The sequence below is a fragment of the Rousettus aegyptiacus genome, unplaced genomic scaffold (genome assembly GCF_014176215.1).
Source record: "Rousettus aegyptiacus isolate mRouAeg1 unplaced genomic scaffold, mRouAeg1.p scaffold_m13_p_8, whole genome shotgun sequence".
NCBI lineage: Eukaryota > Metazoa > Chordata > Mammalia > Chiroptera > Pteropodidae > Rousettus > Rousettus aegyptiacus.
This window is the reverse complement of record NW_023416311.1, coordinates 87711327-87731234: the sequence shown is the minus strand read 5'-3', so window position 1 is coordinate 87731234 and position 19908 is coordinate 87711327. Positions and strand designations below refer to the sequence as shown.

At 37.4% G+C, this 19908-nt stretch overlaps 1 protein-coding gene across 1 annotated transcript in view; it reads left to right on the top strand.

Moving 5' to 3' along the window:
• Positions 1-3810, top strand: part of GHR (growth hormone receptor) — a 214969-nt gene extending 211159 nt beyond the window's left edge. Inside the window, exons 8-9 of the mRNA XM_036226086.1 lie at positions 423-492; positions 805-3810. Coding sequence (XP_036081979.1) covers positions 423-492; positions 805-1773 — 1039 coding nt within the window. The 3' untranslated portion in view covers positions 1774-3810. The remainder of the gene's footprint in view (positions 1-422; positions 493-804) is intronic.
• The last annotated feature ends 16098 nt before the right edge of the window (positions 3811-19908 follow it).

Sequence of the window (19908 nt, the reverse complement as noted above, 5' to 3'; positions counted from 1 at the left end):
TCCTTCCTTACTTTCTTCCTTCCTTCTTTCGTTCCTTCCACAAAATAATGATGAACTGTACATTAAAATTACCTCTCTTTTAACTAAAGGGGAAATTGGCTTTATATGGAATTAAATTTCTTACTCCAAAATACTAATACTGGCTGTCAATAAAAGATATTAAGAGAAAAAGATAATAAAACCACATTTTATTTAAATTGACTTCAGATAAAGCCTTTTTTGCTGTTTTTGTTTTTTTTCTTCTATAGTTTTTCCCTATCATTTACTGCCTAATATTTTTCTTCCCTTTCTCATATTCCACTTACAAAGTACAAGAATATTTGGAATAAGTAATAGTACTCCAATATTTTATGTCTATCTTTCAAAATAAGAGAATGTGCAAATTTTAAGATACAGTAAACAAAATTTTATTTGCTTTCAAGGATTAAGATGCTGATTCTGCCCCCAGTTCCAGTTCCAAAGATTAAAGGAATTGATCCAGATCTCTTCAAGGTAATTAATAAATTATAGATAACACTAATTAAATTGTACCTGAAGAATGTTGTCTTGTGTGAAGAGCTTTTGCAAGATACATGTAACATATTCCATTTTTTGTACCCCTTCTGGAGAAATTTTTTTTAAATACCGTATCTCTTAACATTTTGAGAATGTCTTATATATTTAAAATTTCTTCACTGATGTATTTTTTTAATTTTATGGTTCAATTACTATTTATTGCAACCATAGTCTCTAAATGTTTTTTTAATCACTTAACCATCATGAGTTCTTTTTCATAGATCTGCATTTTTTTTTGTTGTTTTCTAGGAAGGAAAATTAGAAGAGGTGAACACAATCTTAGCCATTCATGACAGCTATAAACCTGAATTCTACAATGATGACTCTTGGGTTGAATTCATTGAGCTAGATATTGATGACCCTGATGAAAAGACTGAAGGATCAGATACAGACAGACTTCTAAGCAATGACCGTCAGAAATCACTTAATATCCTTGGGGCAAAGGATGATGACTCTGGACGTACCAGCTGTTATGAACCTGATATTCTGGAGACTGATTTCAATGCCAGTGAGGTGGGTGATGGTACCTCAGAGATTGCTCAGCCACAAAGGTTAAAAGGAGAAGCAGATCTCTTGTGCCTTGACATGAAGAATCAAAATAACCCACCATGTAATGATGCTACCCCTGCTACTCAGGAGCCCAGTGTTATCCTAGCAGAGGAAAACAAACCAAGACCACTTAATGGTGGAACTGAATCAACTCATCAAGCTTCCCATACTCAGCTAAGCAATCCAAGTTCACTGGCAAACATCGACTTTTACGCCCAGGTAAGCGACATTACACCAGCAGGGAGTGTGGTCCTATCCCCGGGACAAAAGAATAAGGCAGGGATATCCCAGAGTGACATGCATCCAGACGTGGTCTCATTCTGCCAAGCAAACTTCATCATGGACAACGCCTACTTCTGTGAAGCAGATGCCAAAAAGTGCATCGCTGTGGCCCCTCACGTCGAAGTCGAGTCACGTGTAGAGCCAAGATTTAACCAGGAAGACATTTACATCACCACAGAAAGCCTTACCACTACTGTTGGGAGGTCTGGGACAGCAGAACGGGCTCCAAGTTCTGAGATACCTGTCCCAGACTATACTTCCATTCATATAGTACAATCTCCGCAGGGCCTCGTACTCAATGCGACTGCCTTGCCCTTGCCTGACAAAGAGTTTCTCTCATCATGTGGCTATGTGAGCACAGACCACCTGAACAAAATCATGCCATAGCCTTTCTTTGATTTCCCGTGAGCTAAATATTTAATAGCAAAGAGTTGGCTGGGGCATGAATGCTTAAACCAAAACAATGTTTAAATCTTTTTTGGTGGGAGGGTGGGGGGTGTGCATTCTAAATGCCTTTTCCTAAAATGTTGAAACATGATATTAAAAAAAAAATTATAAGAATGCTTAATCAGATAGATATTCCTGTTGTGAATTGTAAATATTTTAAAGAATTGTCTCAAAGACTGTTTAATGGCAGTGATTGTCTTGCTATTGTGGGTGTTAATTTTGTGATGCTAAGCATTGAATGGCTGTGTTTTTTAATGTATAGTAAATCATGCTTTTTGAAAAAGCGAAAAATCAGGTGGCTTTTACAGTTCAGGAAAATTGAATGCAAATTATAGCACAGGTTAGTTTTTTTAATAATTGGGAACTAAAATTATAGGTAAGAAGACAAAAATAGTTTGGATATGTAAAGTTTATTTTGACATAAAATTGATAAAGATATTTTTAATAATTTACACTACAAGCATGGCTATTTTATATTACACTACACACTGTGTACTGTAGTTCATGCAGACCCGTCTAAAGAATGTAGCAACTACAGTCTAAAGCTGATTTAATGCTTTGGTCAGTACACCTAAAAAAAAAAAAAAAAAACAAATAAACAAATTAGTTTTTTACAAGGCCCTTTTTATACTTCCCAGAACTCCTTAAACAATTCTAAAGGGATTGTAATTACCTGCGTTATTGGAACATGCTCATCTTACCTGAATTTTTAAACAAATATTTGTTTAGAAAACTTTAAAATGTTTGCACAGTTCAACTTACCTTGAACCAAAAAAAAGAACAACAAAAAAAAACCTTTCTTACCCAAATTTTAGTTCATGTCAGAGCACTACATACTAAGAGACATAGAAATTATAGCTCATTCATATTGAGCAGGATGCTGAAGGGCTGCAGTTGCACAGGGACAGTTCTTTAGCGGACGCAGATTTTGAGAGGAAAGCCCTAGAGCCTTTGCAGCAGGGTCTCCTCAAACAGGACTTGGTTTTCTTTTGTAGTTACCTAAGAAGGGAAAAAGGTGCAAGAAGCATTTTGAAAGTTGAAGCAGGTCGAAATGAAATTAACCAAATAATGGAATAGTAAATGCAAGAACTAGGTTTTTGTTTCACAGCCAATAGGCAGACACATATTCATTATTTATAGTAATAAGAAACAGAAGAAACAAGACTATAAATACCCACACATGACACAAAATTTACTTAAACCAATAGCAAAAACTATCTTTCTCACCAAATCTTGTATAGGATTTTTTTTTTAAGTAGTAAAATAAGTTTCGTCATTTTTTATTTCCCCTCTGAGTGGACTAGCCTCAAAGCAGGTAGTCAGAAAAGGGGGACTGAATAATTTATAAATTATTTTTCAATCTCTTAATAACCTTAACATCATTCTTAGGAACATCGTGATAGCCTTCAAAAGATTTATCAAAGAGAAGAATCTTATCTCACTCTGAAGAATTTTAAGTATTTTTTTAAAAGGTTAATAAAACTTTAAAGTTAGCTTTAACTTAAATAGGATTTGCCATTTAGCTCAGACCTTTTAAGGAAACAAGCCTAATGGTTGGTAAATTTAAAGTCCCTCTTTCTTGCAAGGACAGTGAAGAGCTAGAATTGGGTGTTTAAAGTTCAACATGTTACTTCGTAATAGATGTTCAATAGATTTTCTGCTACTTTGCTGCTATGGTTTTCTCTAATAGCTACGTAATTTAGTTTCATATAAAATTTCATCAATGTAGAACCTAATTCAACTTAAAACTATGTGTTTGGGAAAACTATCTTACTATTTCACAATAGGCTGACAACGTTTCTATAGCCAAAAATAGCTAAATACCTCAATCAGTCTCAGAATGTCATTTTGGTACTTTGCTGGCCACACAAGCCATTATTCACTAGTATGACTAGTTGTGTCCTGCAGTTTATATTTAACTTTCTTTATGTCTGTGGATTTTTTTCCTTCAAAGTTTAATAAATTTATTTTCTTGGATTCGTGATGGTTTGTTTCTCTTATCAAACACCCACATGAAAATCATCCTAACCAGACTGCAAACTGAGTTCCTATTGTAAGGGGACCTTAGCACAATCGGTTTAAACATGTCGGCAATGGGTATAAAGATTTTTGTTATGTGATAGAATATACAGATGCAGAGGAAGCAGCTCCCTCCCTCTCTTTTTGAGGAAACAGGAGCCCAGCTCAAAAATATCCTGCTGGTTTGCCTGGATTGTGCCCTCTCAGGCTCTTAACATCGTGTTTTGAACGCGCTATAGTTTGTGTGACGTGTGTGTGGGGTGGGGAGGTGGGGGGAAGAGTAGTGCTTGAGTCTTTAAGCTACATTTCTATCTTGAGCACATTGCTCAGAAGGAAATGAAACCTCTCTCTCTCTCTCTCTCTCTCTCTCTCTCTCTCTCTCTCTCTCTCTCTCTCTCTCTCTCTCTACCATTCACACATTAGCACACTTCAGTTTGTCAGACGAGCTACTTGTAATCATGGGACATAGGTAAGTCAGGCCTAGGAGGGAGGCCTGTTAAGTAGGTTGTGTAGGAGCCTGGGATAGCAGGGAGGACATGAAGCTCAGATTCCTCCGCATGAGGCTCCAGGCAGGTTCACTACTAAATCACAGCCTCATCCGCAGGCTTCAGGTCCTGAGAGGTGGGACTCTGTGGTGGCATCACGAAGGCCACTGAACATCTAGTTATTACGTTAGCAAGTTGCATGCAAACTGCCATGACTTTCATAATACTAGAGGGTTTGCATTCAATGCAGAAGAAAAATTCTCTACTTGCTGCCTTCAGCCTTTTGTGCCGCCATCACCTGAAAGAACCACGGGAGGAGTCTCAGGGTTTCCTACTTTCTTATTTGGAAACGTGGTTTGGAAAATCGTGTTTCTTCTTTTACTAAGATATTGGAACATATACTGCTTTAAAATTCACAAAACTAGTAGAGACTCATTATTTTAAGCATCAGATATTTATTTCTTACATGTGCTATACCAGCCTTATGACACTATAAGTTTATCACATAAACTTATATGGGTGCTTCAGGGCACCAGGAGCAAATGGAGAAGGCCTGCTTACTTCCGCAGATTGAAAAAGCACAAGCCTTTCTATTTCAGAAAATTAAAGTCACAGCGAAGATGGCTACAGATGTGTTCCTAGTTTAAATCTCTCTGTGGTTCTAAGACATTCTAACACTGAAATCTATTCTTGTGTTACAATGTTTACTTATGTACATAGTTTTATATCAACATACTAAATGTCTTTTTATGTTCCCTGTTTAGGGTAAGAAATAGGGAAATTTCTTAAATTTATTGACATTTTAAAGCTTCTACAGTTAAATAGGGAAATTACTTAAATAAGAAGTTACTTAAATCCAAACTCTTTAATCTGAAATTCAAGATCCCACATGATTTGCCCAATTGCCTTTGCAGGTTTGCAGGTTTAATATTTAAGGGTTGTGTTCAAAGGGCACAGCTTCTGAATAAGAATTTGACCTTTGGCAAATGTTCGAGCTCTGTGCCCTTGGAAATCTAGTAAGTATATTACGTCAACTGTGTTACATAGGCAAAATTACTTGCAGTTAAAAATGATCTTTGGTAAATTACATCTGCATGGGGAGAAACTCCAAATACTTGGAGATAAACCATCCTTTGGACTTGAGTATGGTGACCCTTGTAATTGAGTATGTCCCTTATGAGGACACTGAAAGTATGCCTACACCCCATCGGTGCCAATAGTTTTTGTTCCAACCCCATAGGCATAGCTTTCACATTGTCTTGAGTAGACTAGGACCAAGCATGGTCTGTGGTCGTCTGGGGATGTTTATTGGAACCCAAGAAGATCGCCTTGCAGATGCAGCAAGAGACGCTTGCCACTCCTTGAGCCAAGTGTGTGCTCTCCTATCTCTATGTCCTTGTTCATGTCTCCCCACACCCGAAAATCTCCCCCTTAACAAGCCTGCCTGTTGAAAGTCACCTCATCCTGAGTGGCCCAGCTCAAATGCCTCTTTCATGAAGCACCCTTGCCCTGATTTTCCCCATCCTTAAGTGATCGATCTCTCTTCTGAGCCACTTTTAATGATTCATTCTGGTGGTTAGCTCCCCTAACAACTGCTTAGGATGTGCCTATCAGCATTTGTTCTGGGGCATACCTGCTCTCTGAAAAGTTCATAAACGAGTGATTCTGTGCTCAAGTAAGTTTGGAAAACACTTCCTTCATAGCACCTATGCCTCTGGGAGAGAGCTAGAGTGCATATTGATATTTTAAAGTTTCTATAGTTTAAAAACAATTGTTTAAATTTAACATTATTTTCTAATTATTTAACAATGGAAAGTGTGGTAAAGAGGTTCCCATTATTATAGCTATAAATGCTTGGGGAAAAGCTGCTCTAAGAAGACTAGCAGGAGCAGGCCTGGCACAAAATAAAGATGAATGTGAATCTAAACCAAGCATCTTAATGTGATGCCATTAAACTCACTTTCTCAATAAAACTTCTTAAAAAATAAAAGACAAAGGGAAACAAAAGAAACAATAAACAAATGGGACTACATCAAACTAAAAAGTTTTTGCACAGAGAAGGAAACCATCAACGAATGAAAAGACAACCTTCTGACTGGGGAAAGATATTTTCCAATGATATATTCGATAAGGGGTTAATATACAAAATACATAAGCAATTCAAAAAACACCAAAAAAAAAAATCCAATTAAAAAATGGGCAGAAGATCTAAATAGACATTTCTCCAAAGAGGACATACTGATAGCCAACAGACATATGAAAAGATGCCCAACTTCATGAATCATCAGAAAAATGCAAAATTAAAACCACAATGAGATATCAATTCACACTTGTAAGAGTGGCTGTCCTCAATATATAGACAAACAAGTGTTGGCGAGAATGTGGAGTAAAGGGAAAATTTATGCACTATTGGGGGAGTTATAAATTGGTGTAGCCACAATGGAAAACAGCTTAGAGTTTCCTCAAAAAATTAAAAGTAGAACTTCTTTATGACCCAGCAATTTCACTTCTGGGTATTTATCCAAAGAAAACCAAAACACTAATTTGAAAAGATATATGTTCACTACAGCACTATTTACCATAGCCAAGATATGAAAGCAACTTAAGCGCCCATCCATCAATAGATGACTGCATAAAGAAAATGTGATACGCACACACAATGAAATATTACTCAGCCATAAAAAAATGAAATCTTACCATTTGCAACAACATGGGTGGACCTAGAGGGTATTATGCTGAGTGAAATAAGTCAGACAGAGAAAGACAAATACCATATGATTTCACTTATATGTGGACTCCAAAAAGCAAAATAAATGAACAAACAATACAACAGACTTATAGATAAAGAAAACAAACATGATTGCCAGATGGAAGGAGAGTTGGGAGGGGATAGATAAAAAGGTGAAAGGATTAAGAAGTACAAATTTCAAGTTATAAAAACAGTCATGGGGGTGTGAAGTACAGCTTAGGGAATATAGTCAATAATATAATAACTATGTATGGTGTCAGATGGATACTAGACTTACTGGAGTGATCACTTTATAAGTTATATAAATGTCTAATCGCTATGTTGTACATCTAAAACTAAAAATATTATATGTCAACTGTAATTGAAAAAATTTTTAATTATAAACAATAAAATAAAAGGCAAAGCAGCTGTATGATTAAAATAACCACAGATTTTTCTCATCTCAACTCAGGTACATTAGTTTTTTCATATATGAAATGACATTTTCTAAGGGCTTGGAGGTAATAGAGAAATCTTTGTCTTTTCTGTGACAATGACTTTCTATCTCCTTGCTGAAACAAACTTCGAATTTCCCCATCTCTTCGGCTGGAAGACTGGAGGAGAATGATTAACACATAGGACTTATAACAATTAACAAATTCTCAGTCTCATTGCACCTTGTTTTCTCTGAAGTGTAAGGATTACAACACTAAGAAATGCTTATATCACGCTTCATGAAGAGGAGCATATTTTGCTCCGAAGCTACAGAATAATATGTATTCATTACTACCTGAACAAAAATAATTTAGTCCTTACTCTGTCTGCTGAGTTAAAAAAAAAAAATTACCCAGATGGATCTTTAACCATAATAGATTTTTGCACAGTAGTCCCAGGAAGCAATCATTGTAGGGATATATAGAAAAGAAATTTTCTATTGATTTTTTTAAAGAAGAATTCTACATGATTGCTCTGTGGGCATTTAAGAGATGTTACCAGCATTTTCTGTAAGTGTGAAATAATTTGTCAAGAAATTGTATGCCTATTGGCTTTCCCAATACTATTGTAGTCAAAAATCAGAAGTGGGATGATTCTTGTTAGCTGTCCTTTAGATGACATCATGTGATAAAAATTATTTTCATAGGATTTTACTTTTATAAAGCACTTTCATATGTATTTTTTTTAAAACGTAACATATCTGCATTGTAGGCAAGTCATATATTACTTTGAATATTTTACAGGAGAGAAAATCAAGATTCAGAAAACCCAAGAGATTCTCCCAGAACTAATTATCCAGTAAGTGATAGAGCCAGGACAAAAATACAAAGTTTCTGACTAGTCCAGTAGTCTGAAAACAATGTAAGCTATAACATTACTTGATAGGGGAAAAGATTCTGATCCTATTCACAGTGTAGAGAAAATGGAAAATTGTTTTTTAATATCCACGGATCCAAAGAATTACTGGCTGAAGACAAAAGTTTCTTTTTCTGATAAACATAACCAGTGGTGTGCTAGTAAGTGTTTAACAACCAATTCTTGGGAAGAGAGTGGGAGGGTCCAGATATACAGCATTTGCCAATTTCCATGATGTGAATACTCCTGATGTGGCTGATTTTAAGCTATCCATGTTTCATCACTAAGCACAAAGTTAGGAGAGAATTTCATAAGACTGCGTGAACAGTTCGTTCCTACACATCACTGAGTCTACACAACCTTATGTAATTCCATCTAATGGATGACAATTTTTATAATAACTAGAAGGCACTTCTAGATAACATTTGTGAAGCACTTATCATGTGCCAGACACTGTTCCAAACACTTTACATACATGAATTTATTTTAATCTTCACAACAATCCAATGTGGTAAATTCTGTGATTCTATTATTCCTATTTACTGATATGGAAACCAAGGCACACATAATTTAATTAACTTGACCAAACTCACCAGGTTGCAAACACAAGCCCTCTTGCTCCAGAGATCATGCTATCCTACTTCTAAATAATAATCGTGCCCAGATTAGATGTACATAATGATAACAAATGTCAGCCAATTAGTTAGCCCTTACTAATACTCCAGGCAGACAGTTCACCGTCGGTATTGCTAATCTTTACATAATACAGTATCATCTTCCCAGACCTTCAGGGACAACCATCTAGATTAATATCTGGGGAAAATAAAGGTTGCCAAATGTCTGCTTCTGAGTCACTGTACAGCCACAATGATTGCATCTTGTATCTCTCCCCTTTGCTCCAAGTTTGCTGCTAAACACTGAAAAGAACTAGATCATAGACCTCCTTGAACTAGTGACACAGTGAATTGGGGTGAGTCACACTTCTTGATTCTCTCTTCTCTCTTTATTCACCAAAACATCTCCAAACCAGGCTGTGCAGAAAGGTGGTGATTCGTGGTCTGATTCCAGCCACTTAGTGTAGGGGTTGTAAGAGAAGAAGCAGACCCCAAGTATTCCTCCCTGCTTATAAACCCCATGCTTCCAGCTGGCTCTCCCTCAGAGGTTGATTACAGGCTAATAAAACAAGAGACTGTGCAGACCACCTAAAGCCTGATCCACATGTGGGCAACACCTCCCCAGGGAGGCCAGGTATGGGAGCTGTGCTGAGGGCTGCTTTGCAGGCAGTGGAGGACCATGGACCTTACATGGCTGGGTCATGTGGGATAAAGCCAGCGGCCTATATTCCCAGGAGCCAGTGAGTGCTCATTGCTGGACCTCAGTTTCCCCATTTGTTGAATGAGAGTTCTGGGTGGATAATCTAAAAGTGTGCTGTTTAATATGGTATCCACTAGCCACATGTGTCTTATTGGTATAAAATACACACCAGAGTTCTAAAACTTAGTACAAAAACACAAGAACATAAAATATCTCATTAATATGCTTTATTTGATTACATATTGAGATGATGATATTTTGGATATGCTAGGTTAAATAATATAATACATTTAAAAATTTTTTAAGTTATGATTAACTTGAGAAATTATAACACTATCAGGGAAATTTCATTTTTATCTGTAAAGGCTTGTGAACACACAAGAAAAAAGGAAACCCTTAATAGGGATTTCTCTCATGGACACTCCCCAAGCCCTTGCCTCCCCCATCTCCCTTCCTGAGGCCCATCTTTATCTCTGGGAATTCATCTTTCTTCAAACCGTCAAAGTGTGATGACCTGTCCTTTAGAAAAACCTTGCCCTACTTCCACAAAGGTTAGTTTATCTCATACCCCTTCTCCTACCCCAGATAATTGTAAGACTATCCAAGGTCAGTATTATCTTCCTTCATTGTTGAAAGGTAAAGACATTGATTTTCAGGAAGTTCCTCGAAGTGTAATAGGGGCAGGATTCTCTCTCTGTCTCCAAAGCCAGTTTTCTTTCTATACAACATATCTTCCTGTCATGCCTCCCTGATCCCAGGAACAAATGTATCTACAGATAGTCATCTAGGAGCCAACACCAGAAAGAGATTTTAAGAACAGTTACTGAGTACCAATGTGCACCAAGAATTTTCTAGATGAAGAGGATATGAATCTAACATAGGCTCTGCCCTCAGGACTACCCTTGAGATACAGTCAAACAAGTAGACAGTCGTGATACAGTGATAAATCAATATTAGCATTATATACAGGACATTACAAGAGCTCAAGGAGGGAAGTGATCTTCCTGGAGCATTTGAGAAAGGTTTCAGTAGGAGGTGTGAAAAAAAAAAAAGACAGCCAAATGTACTCACACTTCTGCCCATTGGAAGAATTTTCCTTCACTATTCTTTCTAGAACATTTCTGATTATGACTGTAAATGTGGTCGGTGCCAGCATGTCATGCAAAATCATTTGTACCAGACCTGAATCTTTCCCCTCTTTAGTCAACTAGTTATAAGGAACTGCTCATGAGACTACACATGCAGATTAAGGGGGAGGAAGCAAAGCAGAAAGAGAAGTGATAGAAATCTGAATTCTGTTCGTGTAAATTACATGCGTATTCAGTGTCTGCTTGAACTCGGTCTCTTATACCACTTCCACCTGATGATGGATTGCTGCTGTACACTCCCAGCCTCTGGCGTGATGGGCTTGTCAACACATACTTCATGACTGGTCACTTAGTTTCATGGTCACTTGACATCCCATGGCCAGGCATTTGGATTCCACCAGGATCCAGTTTTGACCCAGAAACTATTTCTCAAAGAACAGTTAGTGACAGAAGAAGACACAGTTTGCTCCAAATCTGTAGGGATGTGCACTATGGTTCTCTCATCAACACTATTCAGAAACTCCATATAGCATCTCCATTGCCACAGAAACTGTTGAGTATTACTAAACCTGCTGTGTTATAACTCCCAACATGCAGAGCTACTTGTATTTTAGCCTGGACTTGTTGAAGTGTCTTTTCTTACTGTGGGCCTACCTAAATCCAGTAGTCTTATGGGTTACAAAAAAAAAAAAAAAAAAAAAAAAAAAAAACTTCTTAGAACAGCACATTCAAACATAATATATGCTGTTTCCAAAAATAAAAAATAAAAAAATCTCACCAAGTAGTTTTAGTGCTCACAGTTCAAGGTACAAAAATTATTTTTATACTTTGGAAGGATTATCCTGACATATTCCAGACCACTGAAACCCTCCAAATCGGCATCTCTTATGTCCGTACTCAGCCAATCCAAGCCAAGGAATAATGAAAAGTAATATGGCACGGGGAAGGGACAAAGGGCCTTTTCCCAACACATATTTTAGTCCTGAGACTGACTGTTTTGGAGATTCTTAAAACCATGAATTACTATTTGATCTCTTCATATATCTTTCACTTCCTTCCCTCTTATCTTACCTCATTGGTCCTTTGTTTTAGTTAAAATTCTTGGTTGTAAATAACGGAAAGCAAAGACATGGCTTAAGAAAAAAAGGAGAATTTAAAAAGTCATGATGGTATCTCATAAAATCCAAGAACAGGAATTAAGAATTGAAATGAGAAATTGAACAGGTGTCAAATCCTGTAAGAAATTGCATTCCATTGTTTGGTTTCGGCCTCAGTGTCCTCTCTTCTCCTCTCTCTCTCTCTCTCTCTCTCTCTCTCTCTCTCTCTCTCTCTCTCTCTCTCTCTCTCCTCTTTCTCTCATCCCTCTACTCTCCCTAAAAATTTGATTTCCTATTCCCCAGTACAACTGGAAGAAAGAGGCAGCTTCCACATGGTTCAAATATCAAGAGGGAAAATTGACTTGGCCCATTTTGGCTCAGGTTTCCACGTTCATCCATGTGTTTGTTGTCTGCGGGCAGGTGAGTAAGGGGGTGGTAGTCAGTCACCTACCATAAACAATATACTGAAATTTTCAGAGAATGTAGCTGGGTTGACAACAAATGAAATTATATATACTAAAATCTTTTCTAAGAAGTTTCTTCCTTTTGCATTCTAGATTATTTTTTTTCCTTTATTTTCCTCATTGCCTTTTGGTATTAAGTGGACATCTATGCCCAGCTTCTTTTAAGTTTATTACATTCTGAATTGACCCTTTGAGATTTATGGAAGGAATTCACGTTGGACGAGCAAATGATTACTAAGTTTAACGTGTGGAAAGAGGCGTTAGCCACTTACCCAGTTCAGGCTATTGGTGCCGGACCACCAGTCTAGAAAAGAGAATCCAGCCAGTTTTCTCTGGTGGTGCAGCCGCGGGGCATTGATCAAAGCAGGTTTTTCTTGTTTACATCTGTTCAATTTTAGCTAACTGAAGCATACGATAAAAGGCTTTTTTTTTTTTCCTAAGTAACTCTCCAGAAGTTACATTATTTACTTAAGAGTCATCTTAATTTATGTTTAATTCACCACAGTAAGTTCTTCACCTACTAAGTACACCACATCTCTACTTAGGGTAGCAAGAAGAAAGTTTCAGAAGGATCTCTGAATTATTGTCTTTACTCGTATGAGAAGTGCTTTGAAGGGTTAAACCCAAGTTATTGCGGAATTTAGGATTTTTTCCAGCAGCTTCAGTTGTTAGGATTGTTTAGGACAATCATTGGCACACAAATCTGTAATTATGCACAATAGAGGAAATATTTGTAAAATGAAAATGTCATCAATAGCCCTGCTAAGGAATGTGACTTGGAAGTCTCTGAAATACCTATTAACCTATTCTCTTATTAACATCCTCATTTCCACTACCTTAGTTCAGGTTCAGATTATCTCATGCCTCAGTCTCCTAAACTGTCCCTCTGTTTGCATCAGATTAGGAAGGCCATCTTTTACCTAACTCGAAAGAAAGTTATTTCTGAAAAATGGCAATAAATGAAAAAAATAGTCAAAAATTTTTTCATGGCAGAAATTTTATGCTCTACCATGTTTCAAATCATAGCAATTACTCAGGTTTGCTGCCTAAAATCGCACTCCAAAATTTTGTGACTTAAAAGAACAATCATTTATTAGTTCACAAGTTAATGGGTTAGCTATCTGGGCAGTACACAGCTGGGCAGTTTTTCTGCCTGTCTCAGCTAGGCTTACCTGTTCATTTATCCACGGTCAACTGATGACTTGGGCTGGAGCTGGATGGTCTAGGATGGACACACTTACCTACTGGGCATTTGGCAGGCTGTTGCCTAGAAAGCCTCTTCCACGTGGCTTCTAGAGTAACTCAGGGTTGCTCACATGAGGGGAATTAAAAAAAAAAAAAAGAGAGAAGAGTGAAATGCACAAAGCCCCTTGAAACATAGGCTGGAAAATCTCACGACACTCCTTCTGCAATGCAACAAGGGCAATTTAAATTAAAGAGATGATGAAATAGACCCACCTTTTGAGGGCAGGAGCTCCAGTGCATTTTTTGCCATTTTTAATATACTTCATCATCCTATAGATCTTAATACATACATTAAAAAATAAGGAAGTGTTCAATGACAAATTAAAACATTAGTAGTGCATTTAACGTCCTTAATTCAAATGAAAACAATTCACGGATTGAGGAAGTACAGTGCCTTGCAAGCAGGAGAGCACTCTGTCAGAGGGATTTTGGACAAGAGCAAGTTTTATTGAGTGTGAGAAGGACAGGATTGAAGCTGGGGATTTCCTTATAAAGCCAACAGGTCCTATTTTGTAGGATGAGGTGAGCTATCTAAAGCTGACTTGAAGAATAATTATTGCTGTAGGTTAGGTTTCGTTTCAGGTATTTCCTTTGAGTGCAGGCTGACTCAGGTTTAGATTTGTAAAATGGGCCAGGCCACTGAGGTGGCATCCATTTTGTGGGTCCCAACATACAAATCCACTTTATAAGAAGCAAAGGACTTCATAGTCTTTGCCAAGAGCGACCCATCAGTAACTCTAGGTAACTCTTATTGTTCCACGGAGGCATTCGACTGGTGATCCCTCCCCTCTAATTATCTCGCCCTATCCCTGTGGCTCTCTTTTTTAGTATTCTCCTTTTTACTTCCTGACTCAGCCTAATAGAGAAATTCTGATTCAGCTGGATAGTCTCAATCCTCGTAAAACAGGCTGAGTTCTCAAACAAGATCACCTCCAGAGGGTGTGACCTAAAGATTCCGGCCTGTTCCAAGATTTCTATTCTCAAGAGAGTCAGCAAGCCTGTCAACATTATGTTTTTACTTATGTAGTCTGAACAACTCTTACCTATGCTTCCGTAACAGGCTCAAACCTATAAGAATTACCTCCACTCTAAAAGCTTCCCCATCATCCACAGGCAGAATTATCAGCTTCCTCCTCTATGGTCTTGGATTTTCACAATTTTTAGACTAGTTACATTTTGTGGTAAGACAGTGGAAAAAGAACTGGGAAGGATACGCAAGAGTATGGAAACATTTCTGGTAGGCAAAATGAGCTCAGATTGAAATTTCCTGGAAGGTGCCTCTTGTGGTGTTTACTTCTAAAGACCTTACCTGACGTATTGTTATCGACTGAGTCTTATAGTTGTCAGTACTCACAAAAGACAAGTTCGATTATACTGTTAAATTAATTAAACAAGGCCATCAAACTGAGGTGACTCTAATGCCATGGTGGCTTATGTAAGCAAACCAAAATCTAAGCCTGTAATGGCCTCAAGGTTAAGAAATCAAAACTTAAGGATGACCAATCACAAACAGCCAACTAGGCCTAAAGCTTTAACCAATCAATAATTTCCTTGCTTTGCTTTTGCTTTTTCTCTATAAAAGTCTCTCTCCATGTCCTAACCACTTCTGCGTTGGCACTGCCCAATGGAATTGATTTCTGCTTAAATGAACTCTTAAAATTTTTAATATGCCTCATTTTATCTTTTAACAACACCAAAGTAGTCTAAGAAATTAATTGATTGTCTAAAATCATTATATCCCAGTAAGATATATTTCTGAGTGGTTCTCAAATGGGTTCAACTGAAAGGTGACATTTAATGGAACTAATCCTTAGTTCCATTATATGACTATTCTCTGACTAGCAGCAGTCCTACTAAGTCTAAAATAATGGACTATTTCCTATTAGATCAGTATCAGAAATATAACTCATTGACTTATAAATGAATCATTATAATAAATAAGGTGTCTTTGCTAGAGTCAGAAAATTCACTTTTAGGCCATGAATATCATAGGAGAGGAAAAAGTTTTCTCTTCTACCCTTCTAGGTTCTGTGGCTGGTCTAAAAATTAAATCGACATAAAACAGATAAACAGAGAAAAAACAATTTTAATATGTTTTTAGGAGCCCCACAAAAGGCAACCAGAAGATTTAGGTTTATGTACCATCCTAAACTAAGGAAAGTGATAGGAGCCTAGGGCTCCAAAGGGAGGAGGGCAATGTATAGGAAGTTAAAAAGAAACAAATGAAATGTTTGTAAACTAAGTTTGCCCTGCCAAGCAGATAAGTCTCTCAGGTGAAGTTATCTCTGATGAAGCTCTCCTCCTGGTATAGGCCTTCTTTCTAATGTAAAGTACACTTATGAAATGGTAACTTCTACTTTGTTTTCAGAGCCTTTTTCTATGTCTGCATTTTCTCGAAATAATCAGCTCAAAATAATTCTTATGCCAAAGAGGCATATTTTGGGGTGGCACATCCTGTTGCCCTTCAATATTTTCCTTCCTTCAATAGAGAAAGGGGAACAAATGAAGAACAGAATGTATTTTTCTAAAAACAACCATTTCGATAGCGCAACAAAATTAGGTGGACTTCTCATTAGTGTGTTATATCCATTCATTGTGATTGAACATTCAAATAATGTAACATAATGTAATTGTATTAAATTATTTGTGTTTTATAATTTGGTTGAAAAATAGCATGGAGTCTCAAGTCGAGTTCTCTAGGAAGCAGACTCTGGGCAGAGTTTAGCGTGCAGACTACTTATCAGGGAGTGCCCTTGTGAGCAACATCTGTGACAGGAAGGAGAAGGAACCAGGAGTGGGCAAAACAAGAAGTCAAGATGCAACGCAGGCCCAAGAAAGCCTTGGCTGACCCCACAGAGAGTTATGGACTTGGAACGGCCCTTCAAAATTATCCCAAATCATCCCAAGATGTCTAAGCCTTCATACTCCTGCCTCGATTATGCAGCCGTAGAAACTGCTACAGCCATTCTAGAGAGCAATTGAGCACCATTTAGTGGAACCGAGTAAACACATACCCCGTGACCTGCCAGTCTTATTTGTTTGTGTGTGCTTCCGAGAAACGCTTGAAAAGGTTTATAAGGGAAAATGATGTAGCAGGGAATTGGAGTCTGTGTGTTGTCCATCATCAAAAGGCTGCATAAACAGAATGAGTAAATTCATATGACAGCCTTTTTTGTGGTCAGAAACAATGAACTAGATGCTGATGATAACAACATAGCAAACATTTAATGAACTAGGTAGTAATAATATACTAACAAATGGTTATTGAACAGTTACTGTTTACGAGGCCCTTTATTTACCTATATCATCTTTATTTAACCCTATATTATCTCCATTATAGTATCCCTAACTGTGGAAACTGAGGTATGGAGAAGTGAAGTGATTTGCTCAAAAATCACATGGTTCAAAAGTGGCAGAACCAGAGTTTAAAGGCAAGAATTCAAGTTTTAATAGGTCATGCTTTTAATCAATCCCCCAAGCACAGATTTTTGAGATAGAACGTTGGGTGGAAAAGAACGAATCGACTTAGTGACCTTAATTCTGTCTTGTATCCTGACTCCATCAAATATGACCATCAGAAAAAAGCAAGCCTCTCTCCTGATGCTAACAAAGAAATTTTTGTAATAACCACATTCACCTGTGTCTTTTTAAATAGCCCATTGACAATATTTTCTAGGCTCATTTTTAAAGAATTTTTTTACACTGGTTCACAAACAGTGACTGTTGATGACAAAGTACAAGGATTCTGGCTGATGCCTACTTTTCTCCTAGGAGGTTTGGAATGCCTTGGTGAAGTCAACAGGGGCCGCGCACCTCCCTCCACTTCTGCATCTTAAGCATTCACACTACACAGATTAAAGCCCCTAAACTGCCAAGCCACACAAATGAACGGGAGAATGAGAAGAAGGTAAATGTGGATTGAAAATGTAAGAGTCAGAGACAGCGCCAGCTTCATGGATGTGGGACCTGTATAGTAACACAGGACCCTGCACAAAGAAGAGCCTGCACTTGTATTAATGTTCTGCTGTTCTGTCCCGAAATTATTAATGTTTTTTAACAGGAGTCCTACATTTTCATTTCATATAAAGCCCCACAAATTATATAGGCAGTTCTGCTCAGAGGGTTTGGACCCTGGCACCTCCAGCCACATTTCACCTTCCCTAAGAAAAAAATTTGATATTGGATTTTCCTCATCAACTTTTTTTTACAATCTAGGTCCAGCCATAAAATCTTTCAGTCCCATTTCCCCCTAACAAGATATTTTGCTAGTGTTTAACTAGACTTTAAACTATAGCCAATCAAATACTTTTTTTTTATATCCAAATTCCGTTCTCCATATGAGAAAGAATAGGAGCGAGTCCAACCAACACAGTTCCAGAGAGTCAAAGACCTGGTGCACAGGATGTCTTTGACCTAATTACTGCAAGTAAGGCTGAGCCAGGGAGCCACAGAACTGAGACATGAAGTTGTAGGTGAAGCCAAGACAATATAGCTCAGAAGCAGATATTGAAATGTGGGAATCAGATAGAGGAATTAGAGCAGGGAGAAGTATGTCAAGAGAACAAGCAGGAGGGAAAAGGGCAACCCTGGCATTTGTCCGTTGCCCACAAATAAATTTTCAATGCCTTTCAGGTCTCGCTTTCATCTTAACTACTCAGAGGCTTTCTCTGATCACTATATGTAAAGCAACTCTCATTCACTTTTTAAATCAATCGCATAGATTTGTGCTTCTTTCTTTGCAGCTGTTACAACTTTTATTTATCTGTCATTTACTTGTTTATTAAATATTTCCCTTTCTAAATTATAAGTCCTCTGGAGTCAGGAACTGTTTGTTTGTTTATTCCTAGTGTTCTCATAGATCCTAGAATATGGTTGGCGCGCAACAAGCATTTCTTTAAAAAAATAGATGGCTAAGTGCTGATTATCTTAAAAAGGCAATCCTATGAGACTAGCAATCCAAAGCAGAAGGAAAGTGTCTTATTTGTCTTATTCACTTTAGTGTCTAGACCCTCAGTGGCCAGTACCTTGCAAATACTTAACAAATATTTTAGAATGAATTAATAAGTGAACTTCCATACAACTTAAAAATCATCAATATGTAGTTCATCTTAAAATCCTTACATACATAAATCAGTAGCTTCTAATTTTTTTTTCAGTTGTGTAGGTGTATATGCATTTATTTTCTAAATCAAGGTACATTTTAATGGATTCTAAGTTGTTTTCTTTATACTCCCTTTGTTAGTATAGCATAATAATGTAAGTTATTTCTCTCTCAGGCAGTTTCTGAGAAAAATTTCTCTCCCAAGCAGTTCAGTTAATCCTTTCTGCTTCTCATCAGATGGTATTTGATGAATAAAACTATGCCTACAATGGTAAAAGACATTCCCTTTTTAAAGATGAAATCATAGGGACCTCATATAGTCTTTCATTGAAAGACATATTTTGAACTCACCAGGATTCTTTGAAAAAAAAAAATGCTAACATGTATAAACTGAAAGAGAAGCTTGTGATTCATTTCAAACTAGAAAAAATTTCCTGATTTATTTCTAACATGTTGGTTCCTTTTTATGTATTCTAACTATGCTAGGCACTACAGGCATGATAATAGATCGATAGATAGATAGATAGATAGATAGATAGATAGATAGATAGATAGATATGAATTTTCTATCCCAAAGGAGCTGATAATACAGTGGGAGAGATATCCATTCAAGCAGCCCTAACACATGCCACAAGAGGCATGCATGCTCCAAAATGTAATAGAGGCAGAGAGTGAGGAAAGGTAGATCACTGCTGATCGATATGATTAGTGAGTGCCTCGTAGAGAAGGTAGCATTTAGATGGGTCTTAAAATGGGCTTGTTTCAATAACTATTATAGTATGAGTGACATGAAACATTTTATATGTGCTAATTGGATAGAACCAGCAATTCAAAAGGCCATTTCCAATATCTCGATGCGTTGTTACTAATATCAGGAAAAGATTACTTGGGTAGCCAGAAGTTCCAAGTTTCAGCTCTTGAAAGATCTTTAAAGATTAAAATAAGTGATTTATTCTTCGGTTAGGGAAATAATTATTGATCTAGCAGTCACTGGGTGTTGAGTCCTGTTCCAGAAATCTTATGAAAATTCTTAAGAAGCGCTAGATGCTGACAGGAGCGAGAGCCAAGGAGGTAAGGCTGGAGGTGGGACACTAGAGCAGGGCACAGGTTGGGCCAGGAGAAGGGCGGGCCCATTGTTGAGGGAACCTGCTTCCTGGGGAGGGCAATCAGGGGCGGACCAGGCT